This window comes from Euleptes europaea, chromosome 1, assembly GCF_029931775.1.
Source record: "Euleptes europaea isolate rEulEur1 chromosome 1, rEulEur1.hap1, whole genome shotgun sequence".
Classification (NCBI taxonomy): domain Eukaryota; kingdom Metazoa; phylum Chordata; class Lepidosauria; order Squamata; family Sphaerodactylidae; genus Euleptes; species Euleptes europaea.
The window spans coordinates 112,473,910-112,497,655 of NC_079312.1; the positions used below are offsets into that span (position 1 = coordinate 112,473,910).

General features: G+C 41.7%; 1 protein-coding gene across 1 annotated transcript in view; it reads right to left on the bottom strand.

Moving 5' to 3' along the window:
• GABRA1 (gamma-aminobutyric acid type A receptor subunit alpha1) overlaps positions 1–19,045 on the bottom strand; it is a 43,767-nt gene extending 24,722 nt beyond the window's left edge. Inside the window, exons 1-2 of the mRNA XM_056851762.1 lie at positions 18,955–19,045; positions 15,148–15,260 (exon numbers count right to left, since the gene is read on the bottom strand). Coding sequence (XP_056707740.1) covers positions 15,148–15,260; positions 18,955–19,028 — 187 coding nt within the window. The 5' untranslated portion in view covers positions 19,029–19,045. The remainder of the gene's footprint in view (positions 1–15,147; positions 15,261–18,954) is intronic.
• Positions 19,046–23,746: the final 4,701 nt, after the last annotated feature.

A 23,746-nucleotide genomic window follows, 5' to 3' on the forward strand; every position in this document is an offset into this window, starting at 1 on the left:
GTCCATTAGAAAGTGGCACACGTGACACCTCAGAATAAGTAAAAAACAAGCAGGGGACCCACAAGGACTTGCAGAGGGCATCTCATTTTCCCCTCTTCCACTTTTTCCTCTTTCCCTTCACTGAAAGCCTCCATAGCCCCAACCTTTTTCCTGCTTCCTTTTTTTTTCTTTTTTCTTTTTTCTTTTTTCTTTTCTCTTTTCTCTTTCTTTCTTTCTTTCTTTCTTTCTTTCTTTCTTTCTTTCTTTCTTTCTTTCTTTCTTTCTTTCTTTCTTTCTTTCCCTCCAGCTAACGTACCTTTATCTGCTCCCTTTTTTCAGCTTTCCTCCCTTCCCTCTCCCTGGCAGCCTCTGCCTAGGAAAATTATGGCCCAGTTGTATGGTGCTGGCTGCTGGACCAGTTTCAGTTGAATGTCGAGGAACCCACAATGACTTTAGAAGGGCTCCTTTCTTTCCCCTGTATTCGCTTCCCCAATCTAATTCTTTCCCCCTCCTCCTGGCAGCCTCATCTTTCCCTGCTTCCTTTTCTCCCAACCAAATCACATGTTACAAGATGCCCAGTTGTTGCTGCTGGCCCTGGCCACAATAAGTCCTCCCTCAATGGTCATAACAGCCCTGGAAAGGGACCACTCTCTGTCTTTTACTGACAGAAACCAAGGCTTGGCGATTGACAATATTCTGTAGTTACCTAGCTACAGCCACTGAGGGCATCCATTTCCTAAAGCTGCAGGCCTTGATTCTATTATTTTGGTGGTGTTTACCCCGCAGTGTTTTTTAGATTTCAGATTTTTCTGCAAATCTGGGGTATTTTTCAGGTTTGTAGAAAGATCTGTCTGGTTCGTTCCTGGTTCCAGTCTCCAGATTTAAGTATCCTCAGATCTGGCCAGACTGATAATTAGATATAGTTATATTATATCCTGGGAGCCAGTGTCATATAGTGGTTAAGAGCAGTGGGACTCTAAACTGAAGAACCAGGTTTGATTCCTCACGCCACCAGATGAAGCCTACTAAGTGATCTTGGACCAGTCACAGAACTCTTTTTGCCCATGCAGTGGAAGACAATGATAAACCACCTCTGAATGTTTCTTGCCTTCAAAACCCTGTGGGATCACCATAAATCGGCTGCGACTAGACAGCACACACACATATCATATACACAGGATAAACCTGCATGATTGCTTTAGTGTACTGACATAGATCTGCATAAATCTGCACAAGGTTTGCAATTGGATGACTAGAAATGGGTCATCTTTCTCTTCTATGAAGCATGTCTAAGAAGGCTTTTACAAGTCCTATATATGTTTTTACCTGCAATTCCCTTCTTATACTAGTTATTCTAGCATCCTACCCCTCCAATATACCTTAACATAACACTTACATTTTAAAAAGCCATCTTTGGGTTCCTTACTGAGCCACATTTGCAGCAGGCAGCAAAAGCTGAATATGCAAGTGATGCAGCACATAAATAACCTCTTCCTGCTTCTCCCCCTATTGGCTGGCTGTTGCCCACCCCAGCGAATCTAGCCTCCAGTTTTATTTGAATCTGGATTGGGGCAATTCAATCCATAACAACAATGGCCATGAATGCCTCCATGCAGAGTTACTCCAGTGTTAGCCTATTGAAATCTGCATGAGATTGCAGTGTAAACTGAAATTTTGCTTAGTGGTTGAAAGCATAACTATATGTTATGTGTAAACCTAGCTAAATTTATATCACCAGGTCATTATCCCTCCCAAGGAAAAACTGCTTTGGAGAGGGATAATTTCAACTGAAAAAGCAGTCTAGGTCAAGAAAGAACTCTTAAGAGTTTGATCTGATTCCTGCTTCTGTGCCAATTTGCTACCTCTAGAAACATTTTTAATATTTGTACACAATGCACTGTCAGGATCCAAACCAGCACCCAAAATATCCATATTACTATTTTGTGATTTTTTTAATTATGGGAACAAACTGATCCCTGAGGTTTCATCATTTCATGAAACATGGTACATATTGTTTCTAAACCCAGAAATGCCCCCCACCCAAAAATATGTTTTATAATCTTTTAGAACCTAGCCATTCTGAAGATGTGGTAAAAATTTCCATAGTCAGAACATACAACTGAAACTGTTCCCAAATCAAGAGAGAATGATATTTTTATGGAGGATCAATATACTGGAATCTTTGAAGAGGGGAAGCAAGCCTTTAGTCATTCCATCCACCCCTTCTCTCTTTTCCTCCAACCCTGTGCTATTCATAATAAAATTTTATTACATTTGGGAATCATAGACATGGCTATTCACATTGTACTGGCACTGTCCCCATCCATGATTTTAGCATGATGACCCTGATTGTTTGATCCGTGAGCCGAGTTCACACCTTCATTGGTCCCTACCAGGAACATAATGTCATTGGGCCCATGTACACTATATGTGCAACCTTCATCACCATCCATTTTGTGTGTGTGTGAGGGGAGGGGAGCTCACAAATCAGGCCATCACACATTTGGGATTCCATGTGAAGTCCCTGTTTCACAGAGCATGTTCTGCCGCTAGGGTTGTGCAAAAACAAAATATTCTGTAAATTTGGCTACCCAGAGCTTTGTGCAGGCCCATTGCAAGCATTCATGAGAGACTGAGTTTTCCCACGAGTCTTTGGTGAAGAAGCAGCCATTATAGACTGTGAAAAGTAAGTACTTTTAAAATTCTCCTGGGGGGGGGGGGATTTTTCAAGGTAGAGTCACCAAATTCACAGTGTAGCTGTAAGGGACTCTCCTTGCATGAACCCCAAAGTTTGGTAAAGTTTGGGTCAGGGAGTCTAATGTTATGATTTCCCGAAGGGGTCGACCCCCTCCTCCTCAGAAAAGCATTATAAACTTTACCATGCTTTTCTATGGAGGAGGGGGTAACTCCTTCAGGACTCCATAAAATTGGACCCCTGACCCAATCTTCACCAAACCTTGGGGTTCATGCTAGGAGAGTCCCTTGAAGCTACCCAGAAAATTTGGGAACTCTACCTCCAAAAATGCCTCCTCCAGAGCACATTTAAAAATTCCCATAGGGAAAAGCCTGGGGAAAGCTGAAGCCGAAAAAAGGCTAATACCTATTTGGATGATTCGGCTATCAGCTATCTAGCTTCAGCTTTATTCCCAGTTTTAATATTTGAGTTAAATTAAACCCAAAAGAAGCCAAAAAGCCTTTTTTGGGTTTATTTTTGGTTCGGGTTAATCGATATGCACAGCCCTATCTGCCACACACGCACTATGCAAACTGAAGTACTAAGCCAATGAATGCATAAACCAGATCTGGGTTACATACCAAGTTGTACTGTAATAGTGGCACAGCATTTGTTCTGCACCTTCCCTGAGCAGGTCTTTGCTGGCACATCATTTCAAGGTATTCTATAGTAAATAGATTCTGTTTGAATTCAATTGAATTCAGTTTAGCTCCTACTACTCTAACAGAACTGGAGCAAGTTGCCTTTACCTGCTACAATGATTTGACAAAATGGGCTATTTTTTAAAAAAAGAATGTTTCCTTCCTGCTGTTTTGTAACATCTGTGAAGGTACAAAATGCCCTAAAGCAATGACAACATATAGATCTATGACCTACACACTTATACTAGAGCTTTTATCTCAGCATTGCCCCATCACAAATTATCTCATTTGAAAGCCACCACTTGTGTTACTAAGGCTCCCTTTTTCAACCATATATGAATAACCAACTTTCACTGGTTTGGGGGTTGTTAGGGTGGTGGTGGTGGTTGTTTTTGATAAAATGCACCTGTAGATAGAGAAGGGAATGCGCCCTTTCACGGATTTGGCTGTGTTTAAAGCCAAAACTCTTGTTTACCACTATGGCAATTAGATGATTCAGACATGCTTTGTTGGATGCTCCAAAAATAATGAATCATTCTTACATAGGACACAGCAACTGACTCACAGAGTTCGGGTGTCAGTTCCAGTGAACAATAACTTTTATTATGCATCTGTGTGTCATATTGATGGTTCCTATCTATGATCTGGACTGGGTTTTGTTCTTTGGACTACAACAGCAAACGGCAATATTCCTGTATAACTGAGTCTCTATAACGCAGTGAATCCTGCACTACCAAAAATGTGACTGCCTGTTATCAAATTTTATTCATCACATTCTATTCCCACTTCTCTTTGGAGAAGCTCACCCAAAAGGCCATAGGGTTGTGTTGGGTTTAAAGCCCTCTTTGGTCTAACCTATGCTATCCACCACACCATACCAGAGGACATGTGATTCAGGGACATCAGATCGCTTGAAGCCAACACTTTCCTCCATACATTTTATAGTGGGGAAAATAATGTCATACTTATCCTTTCATTGTTGCGGATGCCTATATAGATAAGAAAATATTGGATGAGCACTAATCCTTGCTATAGGCTTTGGCAATTATCCATTTTTTTCATACTCCTGATTATGCAGACAAATATTATGGCAACCTACAATAATAGATTGTTTTGGCAGCCAGCTTGAAGAATGAATGCCCACATGTAGGAATATATTACAGGCAACTCTGGCTCTCTTTTGATTTAACGCCTGCTCACAGAATAGAACTGTACCCATCCTTGTTTTACCCACCCTTACTCAGCATTTTTTAGTGTGCTAAATTAGAATACAGGATGTTTACCAGTGGGCTGGGGATGAATTGCCTGATAGAGAGCTGTGTTTCAAGAATTCTCTCACAATTGATGTTCTCTAGCAATCTGAGAGACCTCGGAGATGGAGAGAGGATGTGAGGGGATCTTGGGCTCCTTGTAAGTGATGTTCTAAATGTAATGTTAAACAAAGAACGTTGCCTGTTTCATGATGGTAACCCTAGAAACAAGGGAAGGCCCAGCCACCAGGTGATGCCGTTCAATCACAAAAGATGGGCAGAAGACGTGGAATTTAGAGGGTATATAGTTGAACCCACAGCCCAGATAGAGAGGGGCCCTGCTTCATTATCATCTTTGCTGCACAAGCTCCTAATCACTTTATCAATGCTAGTGTATGGGTAAGATGGTGTCTTTGTGGTGCAGGAAAAGACCCTGCAGTAAAATTGCAGGAGATGGGTATGAATCCTTTGAGGTGTGCTGAATGTATTTGTGTGTGATTGGACCCATGGATCATTTGTCACTCTCTGTCTTATGGGCTCTGAACTGGGTATTGGAAGGGCTGCAGGAATAAAAGGAACGTAGGAGAACTCTACATTCCAGGCATGGACACCAATGGTTTTGGACTTTTTCAATCTTTTTTGTAATCCTTTATACACTAGTTGCCACTGCATTTACAAATCTCGTTTTCATCATTTAATGTGCTGATTAAGACTCTGCAGAAATCAGTGAAGTCTGATGGTTCCTCATTACAGTAAGAGGCAGGTGAGGGCCTTCTTCATGGTGGCTCCATCCACATAAAAAGAACCAGTTGATATCTGTAATTACAGCATTTTTAAAAAAAATCAAGCAAGCAATGGGGGGATATTTTGAGACTTTCCACTTGCTTTTCCTGCCTCATTTTCTAGTTTTAGTTCCATATTCTGCCATTAAATTATCTATGTTAGTGTTGTGGATTATCAAGAAATGCCAACAAATATTGATTGCTTGTGATCTATATTTATAGGAAATGGAATGTAGTTATTTATGCTCTTTCCAAGAAGTCCCAATAGGATAGATATAACTTAATAAAATATATGCTGTACATAAACATATTACGTATGGGAGTGTCATACCTGTTCAACCTTGTATTATATAGTCACCTTGCAGTTAAAATGTCAAGTAGAGATTCACCACTACCAGTGAGTCAACAGAGACGGCATATGTACTGTTCAGCAATTTACACACACATATATATATATATTAAAAAAATAACTGCCAACTACGTTTTGATTACTACAAAAAATCTCCAAGACATGAAACAGCGAAAAGTAATTTATTGGTTTTGCCAAAGAGATATCCAGACGATATCACTATAACTTGGCTATTAGACTCAACAATAAAAATGCTCCAGTCCATCTAATGTATGATTGCAGGGAACATCCAACGTTAACCTAGAAGTCCAGGTGGAAATATGCTTCTCAATTAATTTAAGTGAAATGATTCTTGTTATGCTATTAATCTGATTTCCAATACACTTAACTGTCTTCAATATAAAAATAATAAAATAGCTGTACAATAGCTAGTCGGTCTGACCAAAGAATCTAATCTTTGTTCTTTCTCCCCAGTGCTTATATAAACCTATGATTTCTTTACATTTTCTGTTCATGGGAGCTGTTAGGGAGTCGATTTCAATCTACAGATGTACTTAAAAGAAAGAACTGCTACAAAATAGTTGATTGCCTAATATATAATTCTTATATCTAGTCACCAGATAGTGACCTTCCCCAGCTGCTACAAAATAGTTGATTGCCTGATATATAATTCTTATACCTAATCACCAGATAGTGACCTTCCCCAGCTGCTGAATTCTGCTTAAACAAAACTGTATAGCTTCGAGCCTGACAGATATGAAAATGGAAAACAGAATCTGAATACAATTAGGGGTCAGAACTCCACTAACTTGTCATCATTTCCACAAGTGGATGGAATGTCCCCCCAATTTAGACATTTATAAAATACAAAGCTACACAACAGAGATTCTCTTTTATCATTTATACAAATACACATACACAAAAAAATCCAGAAGCTGGCCAGGAAAAGGGGGGAAGAAATCGTCATAACACAATCTTGTGACACGGCATAGCTAGACAGCGGACAAGAATGCATTCCAGGATAAGGTTTTGGAACATAGTCAGATTTTAAGAACTGTAATTGATTGAGATTCAGAGAGCTCTGCAAACCTTAGAAATTTTTGCCAGATTTTGGGACTCCGAGATGCTTCCCCACTCCTCACCCAGTCACACAAAGATATCAAGTTTTTGACCAGAGTCCAAACTATCAGTCTGGGTCTGGTATAAATTGAGTCAGGATTGAGGGGTGCTTGGTAATGATGCCGCTGCCTCATGTCTTACCTTAAAGGGATATCCACATGACATCACACTCATTCTAATCATGCAATTTCTGGGGCTTTCCCTTTTAAGTGGATGGACATTCTGGCTCAAAGGGGAACCTGCAGGATGGCTGTGAGGGAAGAGACATCCCTTCCATTGCCCCAAGGAGGAGTTGAGGGGCGAGCTTAGCTCTGCTTTTAAAATGGCGTACAGCAATGAGCTGCCACGTAGCATCTGCCCACCATTTTAACCCTTGAAAGTGTTTTTTTTATCCTTTTCCCCCTGCTAAACTCTGCTGTATAGCACAGTGCGGCTCATAGGGAAAGCAAAAAATGAACAGAAAGGAGGGGTTTCCAAGACATGAGGAACCCCTACAATTGCTGTGGCCTCAGTGGAGCAGCATCAGTAACAAGTGTCATGGGAACAGAGGGGTGTCAATGTAATGCCTGTCGTTCCCAGGATGCTTCCTTCTGCTGCCATGCCGGGGGTGCTTTTTTTCAACCCCCATTTGGAAGCAGGCTCTATCAGTTTTACACGTTTAACAAAGAAAAAAACATTTTTTCACTCTTACCCGCACTGGTAAAGCAAGCAAGGATCCGCCACTTGAAATCATCCCTTCTTATTGCCCTTTATATTTTGTGAACTGTGATTAGCTTCATGGTGTCTTCTTCCCCATAGTAGAAGCACAGTTAAAGGTGAAGTGTTAATTAATGTTCAGCCTCCTGTATCTATAGGTCGGTCTTCGCCACCGGCGGGACATTTTTGGAGCGGAGCCTGAGGGGGATGGGGTTTGGGGAGGGGAGGGACTTCACTGGCATAGAATCCAATTGCCAAAGCAGCCATTTTGTTCAGGTAAACTGATCTCTATAGGCTGGATATGAGTTCTAATAGCAGGAGATCTCCTGCTAGTACCTGGAGGTTGGGGGAGAAATAGACACCACTGTACTAATATCGGGAGGATGAGGAACTCAGTACAGGAGCGAAGTGTATACAAAGTGCAAAAAACTTTATAAGCTACCAAAATGACATAATAATACAGCTATACACACTATATACACTACTAAGCTGAAACATACAAGCTAAGACAAACAACGTGACTGTACAAGGTGGGAAAAAGTGTCAAAATGACACAGCTAATGTTCATAGAGTCTCTCTCAATTGTAGGAGAAGTGGGATCCAAAGGATTTTCAACGAGGTTCCCAATGAGGAGACGATTGTTTCGAGTTCACAATGAACAGATCTTCATCAGTCCTTCCTAAGATTCATATAAAACGTATACTAAACAATTGTTTACATATGAAATTGTCAAAACAGTCCAATAAAAAGTTATACTTACAATGTCCTCTTGTACATTCATTCATTCAAATATTCTCCCATAACAGGTAAGATTTCAAAAAATGCCAAATCATTATTATTTCCCACGAAGGGTAAGAGACATCACTTCCCACTTGGGGTAAGGATTATAGTGTAGCAATCTCAATAGTATAGGGAAATATTCACTAAATAATCAACTGGTGTGAGTGACTAAGGATTGAATCAGTGCACCTGTCCCTCCACGGCTGCAGCAGAGAGACCGGCTCTTAAAGGTACATCATCCAATTTACAGAAAGCAGGAATAGTCGTTCTCTAAGTTTAAGCCATGAGGCATAATAGTGTTCAGGATATGAATGAAATAAGATTCCTTTTGCCTCAATAATCTCTCATTATCACATCTGTTGAATTTTCTAGGATTAAGCCACCAGATAACAAAAAAACGCAAATCGTTTTCATTGTGTTTAAGTTGCAGAAAGGGCTCTACAACCGGAGCAGACGTCAGACCTGCCCTGATTCTAGATCTACGTTCTAATATTCGAATTTTTATGGCTCTAATACTGGAACCAATATAAATTTTTCCACAGGGGCATAAAAGACAGTATACACAATATTTAGTATTGCAATTTGTGAAGGACTGTAACTTAAAAGTAAAAGTAGAATCAGTCCTTGTGAATTCTTTGACTTCTAGGGCAAAATTGCAAGCAAGACATTGATGACATTTAAAATGTCCTTTTGTGGTCTGTCCATATCCATCTCTATAAATATCTGAGTGTACCAGCTTGTCTTTAATAGATGCTGTTTTTTTATAGCCAATTTTGGGAAGATCACTACAACCCGGGATATCTGACAATAAATGCCAATGCTTTTTAATGGTGTTAGTAATATGCACAGCTAAGTGAGAATATTGTAAAGCAAAAGTTATGGGTTGCTGAGATTGTTGTCGATGTTTATTCCTGTATAATAATTCTTGTCTATCTAAGGTGTCAGCTCTGGTCTTAGCATTAATTATGATATTATTAGGATATCCTCTATTCTTTAAGACAGATGAAAGAGAAGCTGCAGATTTCTGATAGCCTTCACTTGTGGCATTGTTACGTTTAACCCTCACAAATTGGCCAAACAGTAAATTTTGTCTCAGATGTTTAGGATGACAAGATGAAAAATGTAATAGGGCATTCCTATCTGTTGTCTTTCTATACAAAGTGACTGCAAGTTGGTTATTGCAGACTTTATATACAAGAGTGTCACCTTGTACAGTCACGTTGTTTGTCTTAGCTTGTATATTTCAGCTTAGTAGTGTATATAGAGTGTATAGCTGTATTGTTATGTCATTTTTGTATCTTATAAAGTTTTTTGCACTTTGTATACACTTCGCTCCTGTACTGAGTACCTGGAAATTGGCAACCCTGTGTATCTATGGTAACCCTGACCTGGATGGCCCAGGCTAGTCCAATCTCGTCAGATCTCAGAAGCTAAGCAGGGTCAGCTCTGGTTAGTATTTGGATGGGAGACCACCAAGGAATAACAGGGTTTGCTATGCAGAGGAAGGCAATGGCAAACCACCTCTGTTAGTCTCTTGCCTTGAAAACCCCATAAGGGGTCGCCATAAGTCGGCTGCGACTTCACGGCACTTTACACACACACACACATCTATGGTAAGATCAGCAGTGCCTGATGTTTTTAAATGCTCACCTGACCTTCACCAACTGCACTGCAGCAGTTCACAGACTGTACCTTTTACTGATCACCCCATGTACAGCTAGTGACAATAACAGAACCTACACATAGGTAAGTATGTATTGCTACTCTTTATTGATTTGTTTCTTCATTTTTGTTTTAATTCCTTGAGTGGTGACTGCTATTTTTATCACTTTACATAGTCAAACACAAAATATCCCCCAGTTTTTTTTAAAAAAGTTACAAGCTCGATGATCTGATTTAAAATCCAATCTAATAACATTCTGTATTAACAAAAAGGTTATCACCATTTTTGTAGACAAACATAGGCTTAGTATAAATGTTGAAAATTGAAAGTAGGAATGCCAAACTGTATTATGACACGGCTATACTCGATTATGAACTAAAATGAAATTAGTTTTTCCCCCAGCTACCTAATATTGTGAACTGTTCAGCCTATGCAGAACCTGAATATACATGTGAGGGGGGAGGGGCAGAAGAAAGTGACCATCACAGTGCAAAGAGTGTGGTGGCCCTTCCTGAAGGAGGTGGGACTTGCTGAACAATGGGATGAGAAAGGGAAACCAGCACACAGGAGCCTGCCTGAGATGAACTGGTGGGGATCATTGCTAGGGTTGCCAACCTCCAGGTACTAGCTGGAGATCTCCTGCTATTACAACTCACCCCCAGCCAATAGAGATCAGTTCACCTGGAGAAAATGGCCGCTTTGGCAATTGGACTCTATGGCATTGAAGTCCCTCCCCTTCCCAAACCCCACCCTCCTCAGGCTCTGCCCAAAAAACCTCCCGCTGGTGGCGAAGAGGGGCCTGGCAACACTAATCATTGCGTAGGCCTAGATCAGTTCTACTCCCTGCCAATCTCTAGTACTTGGGTGGAAAATTAGGGCTGAGATACCTGCCTTGACCCAAATCTAATGGTACTGCAAATTGCAGCAAATATAAACGGACAAGAACAAGAAACAAGACAACACGGAACATAATTCATATATTCTTCTTAACCAAGTTGTACACAGATGTGCTTTTATAGTATACTCAGTAATGCTTGCTATTAAGGCAGACTGAAACCTACCATTGTATTAATCAAGGATCAAGAAACATTTATTCTTAAACTAATCCCAAGGTTTACATCAAAGCAGAGGAAATATTATCACAGTGAGCGAACAAAATAATTACTTGTTTTGTTACATGTTACATTAAAAATCCTTAGTCCAAAAATAAGCCTTTATTTTCTCAAGTTCCTGACAGCAGAATGTTCTATGAACAACACTCCAGAAAGCTAAAGTTCAAAGATAATCATCCCCAAATGCAAAAAACAACAAAAAAAAAAAAACTCAAAGGCTTTATTCACCATCTATTGGGGGGGAATGATAGAATTTACAGATAAAAGGCATGCCACGGTACATGAGATGGAGCACCTTTATCTGTTTTGTGGTAAATGAAAGCTTCTTGAAGGACAGATTATTAAAAATAACAGCAACACGTGTCTAAGTTTTTTGTTTTCTGTTACACAAGGACCTCTGATACTTGAGTGATCTTTCATCTCTTTAGGCTTAGCAAATGGTTTGGGAACCAAAGGAAGGCCTTGTACGCATTTAAACAGAGCAGCAGACAGCGGTGGAATTTCGCTTGGTGTTTCTGCTGCAGCAAGCATTTTCCTGCCTAGGGTTGCCAACCTTCAGGTACTAGCAAAATATTCACCAATACTGTACACTGAATAATGAACAAAACTGACAGTAAGGGGCTCAAAGAGGCTTATGACAATGAGCAGTTCAAACAAAGCATACGATAGTGTTACAAAATAGTTTACTGTGGCACAACAACCAACTTGACAAATGTGTCGTGTGAAACACTTCTCTGTGTTTAAACAAATCAACATACAGACATACATAAACAGAATGTTCTTGAAGGTAAGAATTTACAAAATTTGCATTTCAGCCTTGTTGGCTAATATTCTAATCATATACTTTCTTCGCAGGTGTCTTCAAGGTGCTACTGGACTCCTACTCTTTTCTACTGCTACAAAAACAGAGGTAATCATGGCCATAGGTTTGCATCTCAGGCTTGGACCCTCCAGGAGTGTATGTGTTGCCTCCACTCCCTGCTTGGGACTCCTGGGGAGTTTCATAAATGTCAAATGACTGCAGAAATGGTCTTACCACTGATGGATAGGTCTGTGCATATTGAACTATGATGGGCAATACGCTGTTCTCAGTATACAGTTGCCAACCTCTAGGTACTAGCTGGAGATCTCCGCTATTACAACTGATCTCCAGCCGATAGAGAAAAGTTCCCCTGGAGAAAATGGCTGCTTTGGCCATTGGACTCTATGGCATTGAACTCCCTCCCCTCCTCAAATCACGCTCTCCTCAGGCTGTGAGCCAAAAACCTCCCGCCGGTGGTGACAAGGGACCTGGCAACCCTGCCCACATGGCAGCAGGAATGATTTAGCATCCCATCCCCCTCAGAAAAAGTAGGCAGCAGACATTGGGTTAGGAGAGATATAACCGTTGCCTCAAGCTGCACTGCTGATGAGGCAGATGGGAAGCGGAGGCTATTTAAAGCAATCCCACCTTACCTGGCAGGGTTTTTTTTGCTGTGGAGCGCCTGTCCTCACCCTTCCCTCCCTGTGGCAATAATGTGAGCTTAGCCCTTTGGGTTTGAACTAGGGTTGCCAACCTCCAGGGAGTGGCTGGAGATCTCCCGCTATTACAACTGATAACCAGGTAACAGAGATCAGTTCACCTGGATAAAATGGCCCCTTGGGAAGGCGGACTCTATGGCATTATCTCCCTTTGAAGTCCCTCCCTTCCCCAAACCCCACCCTCTTCAGACCCCATCCCCCAAATCTCCACGTATTTCCTAACCCAAAGCTGGCAACCCTAGTCTGAAAAGACATGTTTTCAGTCTCTATCTGATTGGCAAGGATGATTAACTTTTTTTTCTATTTACTTCACATTTGTTTATCAAGGTTGGCTTACACAACAAGCCTGATCCTAAGGGGTTGTTAAGGATTTGTGCAGGTTAGGTGCATATTATGTAATTAGATTGATGAACATTCAGAGGCATTTTAGAATGTGTGCGAGGCACCCACTCATGATGGAATAGTCCCTAAAGAGCTTGGGGGATTAATACTTCAGTACTGTGCATCAGCATTTGAACCTTTAGACAGTGTGCATGGATGAGGTTGATAGGCTACGTCACCCTGCACAAGTTTGGCACAGGTGAGGAAAAGCAGAGGTGCGACCTGTGGTCATGTCAGGCTTGGAGTCAGGCTTGGAACTGCCCAAAATGCTGGCAGCTGGGCAAGACTTTGAGTGAACCCGTACAACTGAGGGGGGGGGGTGAATTTAATTATCTGTACAGTTCTGGTCATAATTAAACTGCAGTTTAGCCCGTACAATTTTCTGACCTCTTCAGGTATAGGGGCTATTCCACCTTCTGAACTGCAAGGCATTGTTTGGGTTGCTATGGGAATGGGTTAACCAAACTGGAACTCAAAGCTCTGGCTACTTGCTCAGTTCTTTCCCATTTGCACATGTACCTTCTTCAGATCTCAAAATAGGGGCTTATGACCTTGGAGGTTTATAAAACCTCAAAACCTGAAATGTGTGTGTGTAAAGTGCCGTCAAGTCGCAGCTGACTTATGGTGACCCCTTTTGGGGGTTTTCATGGCAAGAGACTAACAGAGGTGGTTTGCCAGTGCCTTCCTCTGAACAGCAACCCTGGTATTCCTTGGTGGTCTCCCATCCAAATACTAACCAGGGCTGATACTGCTTAGCTTCTGAGATCTGACAAGATCAGGCTAACCTGGGCCATCCAGGTCAGGGTCAAAACTTGAAATAGGAGACAACAAATATTAAATCCAGCTGAAGTTCATATTCACTGAGTTTGTATTAAAAATTAATCTTGCGCTGCGTCAAAGATGGTGAAGTTCATCAGGTCAAAACCACTTGTTACATCTGTTAGGAAGATATACCTTGGGTTGAATAGCCCAGATTAGCCCGAGTTCGGCAGAACTTTCAAGCTAAGCAGGGCTGGCCACCATTAGTACTTGGATGGGAGACCCTGTGGATGGCGTCGCCATGAGTCTGTTGTGACTCAACAGCATGTTCTTCTTCAGAGCAAAGCTGTGCATCAGACATGCTCATCAACATCACATAACTCTTGTTCCTTCCTAATTTCATCTCATAACATCCCCCCAAATTTGTCATTAAATGCTAGGAGACATTCAAGAACATCCTTAAAAAGAGTCAGAAGTAGAAATCGAAAAAGCACCTGTTATAAATCACAGCAGCCTCATTTCTCTAATATAGTTGCATGTAAATGAGTTTCTTCTTGGTATACAAGCAGAATTTAACAATTTTTTTTAAAAAAAGAATGCCTTTTCTGACCTATTAATATTAAGTATAGTAATGTAGCAATGAACACTGGAGAACTGCACGGATAAAATAATTTGTACCAAACATTAATAGCACTGGGAAGCCTTAGGTATGAATGACATGCACAAATGCAGTTCATTCAAATCACCTGTATTTGTTTAGATCATTACGTTTGAAGCCATTCTTATTTTGTTCAATATTTTTGAAACCGTAGAAAGATACCATTATCATGTTTTTCAGGACGGTATATATATTTTTCTTCTCAAGCATCCTAGCATCCTAGTCCTCAACTCAGTTAAACAGAGTGGGTAGTATTTATATCAATTCCTCACACTTCTGTCAATGACACCCCAACTACAGACATTAATTTAACTCGGCTTAATCTTTAGACAGAGAAAAAAGTAAAAATGCATGACATTCTTTTTGAAAGTTTGGGGCTTCATTAGTGAGGAAAGATGTACATTTTTTTCGATCAAAATTATCAGAGAGTCCAGAATATTTCATATTTAGATATTTTTCCATCAAAATTACCAGAGTCCAGAATATTTCATATTTAGACATAACATTTGGACATTCATCTAGATACATGGCAGTTAGTGCAGATATGGCTAAGATATACTGCTGAACTGATTAGTTAATTACTACATCTTAGTAATCACATATTCATTTCACTGCCTTATGGTCCTATAACGCAGAGTGAAGCAATTTGTAAAAAATAAACCAAAGAATAATTTCATAGCCATTTTTTTCTACAGTGAATCCAAAAATTACAGTGATGCATACCTCCTAATCCTGGTCTCAGGCGATTATCATAACCATCAAGTAGTCGGTCTAGAATTCGAGTGAATATCGTTGTGTTGTCCTTAATTTCATCTTGTAAGGAAGTTTGTCCATAACTGGGGGAAAAACAGTGCTTTTAACATTATAAATAATTAATCAACCAGCAAACGTACGAAATAATTACTCTGAAGTCTATTTATTCTTGCTTATAGTGCAAAGCCTCTTCCATCACAATAGATTGTGATAGTATTATAGGGTTGTTTCTCCTATATATTATCTTTTCAAAGTATGCATGTTCATTAAAAAAAACTCACACCAAACTATGTTCAAGCATAGAAATGGATGATCAGTTATTCCTTGATTTTTTTTTACACCATAGTTCATGTTTGTAATATTTATGCTTTCTACACTGTATTTTGTTAGTACAGGTTCATGTGTTTCATTATAGAACCTTAAAATGTTTTATTTTATTGTGAAAAGAAATGTATCATGAATGAAATTGGTGGGGTATCTAAATATGCCTAAAGAATTGTATATCTTTAGAGAAGCCCCTGGAAGTACACCTCAATAATTTCCTTGTAACCTAGAAACCACATTTTGATATTACATTAGGTATTTTTCATCTTTTCCCCAGATGTCAAGCTGAATACCAAATATCTGCACCCGATGACTGCAGTATAGAATAACACCCTGGCAAGTTCAGTACAATTATTGATTTCAATATGAGGCAAGTCTTGGGTTCAGGTTGATAATTATTCTGTATTATCATAGCCAAAAGTGTTCACCAGTGATTTGTGTATTTGAAAGGTAGCAGAATTTCCTTTCCTCCAGACTGCAGTTTAACTAGTATATAAATTTTGGAAGCAAACTATTTCTGTGGGTTAGCCATGGACATGAGCTAAGTTCTGGCCTCTTCTCAAAGACCTCAAGCACTTGTGATTAAGAGAATGATTCCCCTTCTGCACTCTCAACTACAAGTCATGCTGTTTTCTCCTAATCATCTATCATGGTTGTCTTAAAGCCAAATCTTGGAGTCCTTCTTCTGCCCTTTAGCTGGGAAAGCTCCTATTTGCAAAGTGGGACATTTGCCAGTGTAAACTCAGCAGAACTTAGCCCTTGAACCCCAAGATACTTTCCTCTTGATCACTTTGTCACATGCATTATTACTGAATCAGTCTTCCTTACATATCTGGTATAATAAGATTAACAGCGATAACTTTCCCAAAACCGCTTGTGAAGTGTCTTTTTTCATTAATGCTAACAATGGGATCAATGTTTTGTAAGCTCCACTTATTCTGTCCAATGATCATCAATTTTAACAAATATACAGCACAATGTTAAACTATAATTTAACGTTCATAAATGTCTAGATGTTTGTGTTGCTAAGAGCATAAATATACATCCTATTTCATGGATGAAAAATTCTGTCTGATCTCCCCCCACAAATAAGTAATTAACAACCCCAAATGGAAACAGCTATTTTCCCTTCATAATTCCAATGAGAGTTCAGTACAAATAGATGCATCACTTAAATTCCTTATATATACAAGTGTATGTGTGTGTATACATACACATACACAAAGATTCAACAAAAGCTAGGCCTTTGCATTTCCACCATAGGTCAACTATATTTTTTCTGTAACAATCGAAGGTCATTTTATATGTTTGAAAAACACACCATATACACCATATGTTTGAAAAACACACCATGATTGGTGGAGGTTTGCATGCACAAATGCATCCATTTTGGTTCGGACATAAAGATCCCCTTCAAATGTTTCAACTACGATGCAGTCAACAGAAATGCAGGATCCATCTTTTCTTGAATAAAGTACCGGTTTTGAATATATTTAGTCCAAGAGTACATTATCCACGAGCAGTGTGGCCTTCAAAATGGTCACACCGTGCATGTGCATTTCAATGCCATGTGCATTTCAATGCCAACAACATTCTTGAGAAATTGGCCTGTTTCTTGGGAACCCAAGTGCTGCTGAACTTCCACCTCACATTTGGTATGAAAGGGGGTTAGAATAATGGTCATGGCAGTAATTCTCCGCTATGTTCCATTGAAAGCAATGGAGATTCTATGAACACTGAAGGTGTTAAGTAATATTGATCTCAATGTGTGTTTAATGATATCTAGAGTTTGTCCAACACTCCTGCAAGAAGTACATGTGTATTCATAAAGGTATCTAAATTCCAACGTAATGTACTAATAACAAGTAATGGTGATTCTACCTACTTCTGACTGCAGTGGTTTTTGTACATAAATTTAGACTCCCCCCTCCACCAGATAAACACCCTATCCCTTTTCTCCGTGAATAGGCCAACATACGACAACAGCAGAGATAACGTGCTCTGATATTATAAAACAAAACACTTAAAATGCAAAATTACAAATAGTTCCTTATGTCATTTATCTTAACAAATTAGCACAAGCATTGGTGGCATTTATAAACAGCACTACCCAATTTCGAACAGGTGAACTTTCATTACATGTGACTTTCCCCCACTGTGTAAGCAGCCATAAGCCAAAACTGGATAGGCAAACATTCTATTTCTGAAATGATTGTTTTCCAATGTGTAATCTGAACATATTGAAGGAAAATGTCAGTTACTGTGTTTGTGGTTTCATACTAAACAACTGTATAATAAAACATTGTGCACTAACTCCATCTACAGGTCATTATAATCGTGACACCTCATGTAATTTTTCAAAGGCAAGCAGATGCATCTTGATTCTCACTCCCAAATCAACAATTCCAGTGAAACATACATGCCATCACATGACATGAATAAGATGGTCACACAGAGAAAGATAGCCAAGGTACAATTTCCTTTTCCTTTTATTTAGAAAACCTGATTTTTTTTTCATTCATCAGCTATACAAGCCTAAAATTGTACACATCTTTTGTTTCATTGCCCGTTTTCTTGTTCTTTCCTTTAAGAAATGCCGAAGATCAGTTTGATTATTCGTTCCCATCCCAAATCTATGCAAATACACATTTATCTTATCAGACTATCGCAATGTTTGAATTGTTGCTGAACAAAGGATGTGAATCAGATGACCTGAGTTATACGTATAAAATCATTCCCCATAATTTGCAATTCAAAACATATTTTCAGTGATACATTACTTAGATACACTATGGATAGAACTATAATCTATATAGATCCATTTAGCACCTTAAGAGGTCTCATGTCCCATTCAGTTTATTGTATGTCTCTATTCTTTGATGCCAATGACAAATCCCTGCACTAGCTGTGAATTAGCTCTTCCCATTCATAGCCTAATTTGACTCAATTTCAATTAATAGGTAAGGTTAAGGTACCTAGGTAATATCACTGATGTTTTCAAATCCAGCATTGGTTTGAAGGATAAGCTCTGTTATAATAAGCCAGTGCTAATAAGTTAGGGGCCACATTAGTATTAGGCCAGTCCCAATCATTTCAGTGAGGCAGAAAACAAACAAACCAAGAAACCCATATATAAATGGCTAAAGGGAAGCTGTGCCTTGAACGTTTCATCTGTATAAAGGACTATGTAGTCTTAGCTGCCCTTAAATCATTAATCTAGACTTAATGTGGCTAGTCTTCCCTGAAGCCTTTCTGAACAGCATTGCACTACAGATGTTTCTTTCAATCTTCTCGTATTTTTATTTAGCTGGGATTTGAGCAGGATTAACTTCCCTCAAATACACTTTAGTAGTAGCCCATCTCATGTGTTGCCTGGTTCTCTGGTAACATTTTTTTAAAAAAAAGTATTCCAAACTGAGATTGGTGTATGTTTTTAAAAAGCTCTTTTCCCACCTTCTTCCGGTTAGCGTGCTCATGAGGAGAGCGCAGGCCCAAAGACGGTCATAGAGAAGGGTTGTCATCTTCATGGTAGATTAGGGAAACTAAAAACAAAATATAAAAACATGTCAATATTCTTTGTGGTGAAAATTGAATGGACTTGCAATAAGTCTAAAATAAAACATAGGTTGACAGGAAAAAGAAAATGGCCCCATCCCTTTCATACTTAATTTCCACTTCTGGTTTTCTAGATATTGGATTCTTCATTTTGCTCAATGAAGCAACCTGCATCTAATCTCCTTTTGTGGCTGAAGAGCCCTGATTCTCTCAAATACAATTGCTGATGAAGTTCTGCAATCCCATCCCTTTCAAATGGCTCTAACAATTTTGGGAGAGAATGTAAATATTATTTTAGCTGTAACAAGAGAGAAACAATCCCTTGATGGCATCAGTCAACATTAGAAAGGATGTCCCCAGAGGTTGTGAAGCTCTATAGGAGGCCTGATGAAAAGAACTTTCTTCTGGAGAGATCTCCATGGTTGTCCTCTAGGTCACCAAGCCATTACACGAGAAGAAGCAGCCCAATATCCCATCATTTACGAGCCTCATTCAGGATTGCTGTCGACCATACACTGAGGCTTCCATCAATTTCAAGAGCAGACATCATAATCGAATCATGCGTGCAGATAATTGCATGCAGATTGCCCTCCCCGAAATCCGGAGCCCCGCTCCCAAGCCTGCTGTGAGGACACCCCTGCTACAAAGACTCCATTTTCTTTCACACTTTTGGGAGAGAGCCCAGACCCATTTTAATTTCGATTCAAAAGAGAGAAAGGGAAAGAGAGGGTGGGAGAAAGTCTACCCCTCTTCTTTTCTCCACCCCCAGCCTCAAACTTAGATGGGTTTTTTCTGGAAGCAATCTCAACAATCCACTTTGCTTGCTCAGGCAAGTGCTGGAATCCACTCCAGTTGCCTCGCTCTGCCCAAGAATGCGAAAATAGGCATGGTTTTCCTCCTGGCAAGGAGACGTTTGGAAAACCTTAAAAACCAACCTCAGCAGCAACAAAGCCATTAAAAAAAAAGGCAACAAAAACAAGGAAGCAGACTATCAGACAAGGCTGTAAAACACCGGGGAGAGCGGAGGCTGTGTAAGAGGACAGATGTGTTCGGAGTAGAAGCCTTGGAAGCAAAAAGACTGAGCAATGGTGAGCGAAAGAGAGAGGGGTTTCTCCTTACGGGCTGTAGGGGAAAGGCAGAGGGAGAGAGAGAGATCCTCCTGGGTGTGAGTTGCATCGCTTTGCTTCCCTGCAAAGGGAGTGTTGCATCTCCAGTTGCAAAGCAAAGCCCAGGCACCCTTTTACACGACCAACTTTTGCACCGCTCCTCAGCCAAACAGCCATCAAATGCCACCAGCTCCCCACCACCACCACTCAGCTCTCACTCCACCCTTGGGGAGGGGGGCGAAATAAACGAATACACACACACGCACACACACAGATATCACCAAAGCATCATACAGGCTGGGAAGCAGCCTGTAGAAAACGCGCACACGCACACACATAGCGAATCCCCCCCCCAAAAAAACCGGCACTTCAAGGGGAGCGCGACCCTATTCCCACCCACCCCATCCCCCTATTTTGAACAGCTCCCCCCGTGAAAGACCCCGCCCGAGAGGAGAGACCCGCACGCCTCTCCCATGCTAGGCTGCAAACCAACCAACCAACCAGACCCCCCCCCCCCCCCGAAAAAAGCAAGCTGCCTTGCCGGAGCCAGGTGGAGAAAAGCGTCGCCTGCTTCCGAGGAGGAGAAGGGAGACTTGCCTTTTTTTGCAACTTTGCATGCTCTCCTCTCCCTCTGGAAGTCTCCCCCCCCCAGCCTCCCCCCCCCCACTCTTTTCGCCCCCGCCCCGAAGGGTTCGATCCTGAATCGTCCCCCCCCCCCGGATCCCTTCGCCCCGTTTTTCCCCCCTCCCCCTGGTCAATCGCCAATCGATGGCTGCGGGTTTGCAAGCTGGGGAGGGGGATGCGGTGGGGGGGGGCGTTGGGGAGGGGGGGAAGGAACCAATCTCGGTCGACCCTGTACCTGCGATGGGAGAAGCCAGCGAAATGGGAGCCTGCCATCCACGAAGGCTCTTCCCTGGGCGAGAGAGGGAGACGGAGAGGGAGAGGGAGAGGAGACTCCCCGGCAGATGCTGGAGCAGGGAAGAAAGGGGCCGTTACCTAGAGACCCTCCAGCCGCCGGCTCCTCGATGCTCTGGGCGAGCCCTGCCTGCGAGAGCCGCCTAAGAAGCGGCTGGCTGGCTGGCAGGGGAAAGGGGCGCCTCCTGCTCTCCTCGCTCACTCAGTCGCTCTCAGCCATGATGGACTCTGCTGTTGCTGCCGCCGCCGCTTCCCTTCGATTTTTAACACCCAGATCGGCTTCGCCTGGGATTCAGATCGCGGCTCTGCCTCTCTCCCCCTCTCTCCCTCTCCCCCTCTCCCCCCACCCGAAAGAAAAAAAAAGGGGGGGGCTTTGCTCTTTGCCGAGACAGTAGTAGTACGTCCCGGGGTAAACCGGATGTGAAATAGGCTGTGACTTCATGCCAGGGAGATTTTATTTTAGAAAGGAAGGTGGTCCCAAGCTCTCATCTAGAGACCAATCCGCCCATTTTTTCTTTCTTTTTTTTAAATATGCAGCACAATTGAACTTCCAGCGCTCTCGCCCCTAATCCTTTTTTTTTTTCCTCCCCTCTCTCCGGCTGCTGCACGTTCAAACCCTTTCCACAATCTGCGGATGAGGAGGATTTTTATTTGGGGAGGGGATGTTTTGAAGACCCGGGGGGGGGGGAAGCTCACGCTCTTCGGACAGATGGAATTGACAGATGCAATTGACCAAACGAGCCATTCGGAAGGATGGGGTGGGGGTAAACAAAACCACCATCTTCTCTCCCTCACAACCTCCCAACCCCCCCCCTTCCCTTTTTCTTCAATCTTTGGATCAAATATTCAGTCGGCTTATCAATATGAATGAAGGGAGGCTGGGAAATATTGAAGGGGACGTGTGTATAGATATTCTGTTGGGTCGAGGGGAGGCATCGTATTGGTAGCTGAAGCTGAAGGAAGGGACCACCTGAACCCACCCAAGCCTTGTTTTCTCCACCAAGAATGGGGAAGCGACATATTTTGTCTGGAGCGATCTTTTCTACATTCACGACAAGGCGAGGCCGGCTTTTGGGGGGGAGGGGGAGGGTGGGCTCTTATGCCACCTTTGGACGGTTTCGCTTCATCCCGACGAGCGCCGGTTCTGTTTCTGAATGGACGGCTTTGCCAAATGGTGCAGAAAAGCGATTCTTTAATATCACTTGGGATTTTTTTTTTTAAAGTCTCTTCCCTGCCAAGCACCCTTTCAATGACATGGCCGGTTCAAGGCTGCATCTGTCACAGCCCGGCAGAATAATACCATCAGGTAGCCAATAAGACATAGCAATTCCCTATTTAATCCCGGGCGTTCTCTAGATCGTATAGGGTGCACGCACGCTTTCCGTAGATGGGTCTAATCGCCCATGCCCTGCCTCCCCCCCCCCCAGCCAGGTGTGGGATACAGCCTCCGATTTTATGAATGGACGTGTTTACAGGAGCCACGTACAGCGGGTGGCGATCGCTCCTGGGTTGCCATCACTTTCAAGAGTACTCCTTGCTTCGCTCTCCATGGTGCTGGAAAACCTGCCCGGCAAGGGCACGATTTCAGTAAAGGCATGGTAGTAAACTGAAAGAGGGAGTTCTAACGTTTGAGATCCCTGTTGACAGAGTAGCGCTCGGATGCTATCTGTATGCTATCTGTTGCAAGTCTGGTGAGTGGGGGTTGCTCAGACCAATGGGCTTGCTGGCCTTTGGTCTCCCCATAGTGTCTAATTTCAGGGGTGGCAGGCACACAGCAGTCGGCATACGTTGCTTGGGGGAGGGGTGGAGTGGGACTACTGGAATGAAGATAAGACTAAAATATGGCAATATCGAAGCTCATGGATAGATGAAACTAAGAAACCATTAATTGTTTTTTAATGTTGATGTGATGTTTTGATAGGGATTGTCAATGAGGGGCCCAGACCTTTCTTGTTTACCACTTCCACGGCTTCAGTCCAGAGGACATTTGTTATACTCCATGATGGTTAGCCTACCCATTGATTTCAAAGGCCCTTAAGAATGATTCCACAGAGCAATCCTACACTGATTTACTTAGAAGTTACTTCCACTCAGTTCAAAGGGATTTGATCTCAGTTAAGTGGCACAGGATCACAGCTTTGGATTCTCTGGACCAGATTTCGTACATTACTTTTTTAAAAAAGTGTCCTTTCTAATCCACACATGGATATTGTATCTGTATTGCAATAAAATATCTATGTGCATGCTTTGTGGTTGATCTTACGATGCTTAGAAGGAGAGCAAATTGTGAATTTGTTTTAAGTTTAGCCCATGTTTCTGTACAGTTACACAACCCATGCAGGCAACGGGAGATGAAAACATGTGGAACAAATGGAGCTCTGTTCATTCTGGAATATCTTAGGTTGCAATACAGTTATGCATCTTGAAGAGGCACACACCATACTTCCGAATTATCTTTTCAGAAGCTACTCCCAGAGAATTCCCACTGTTCTTTTCAAAAAAATCCCTGGAAATCAGTAGTTTGCAACAGCAATTCTCTCAGGCTCTCAAGTCAAATCCCATAACTGCTCTTCGAAGGAGCTGCTCAATGGTAAGTTGAGCATTACGACAATTTGGGCATCGCCCCCCCCCCAAATCTTGAATAGCGGACTCTGAAAAACAATGCCAGT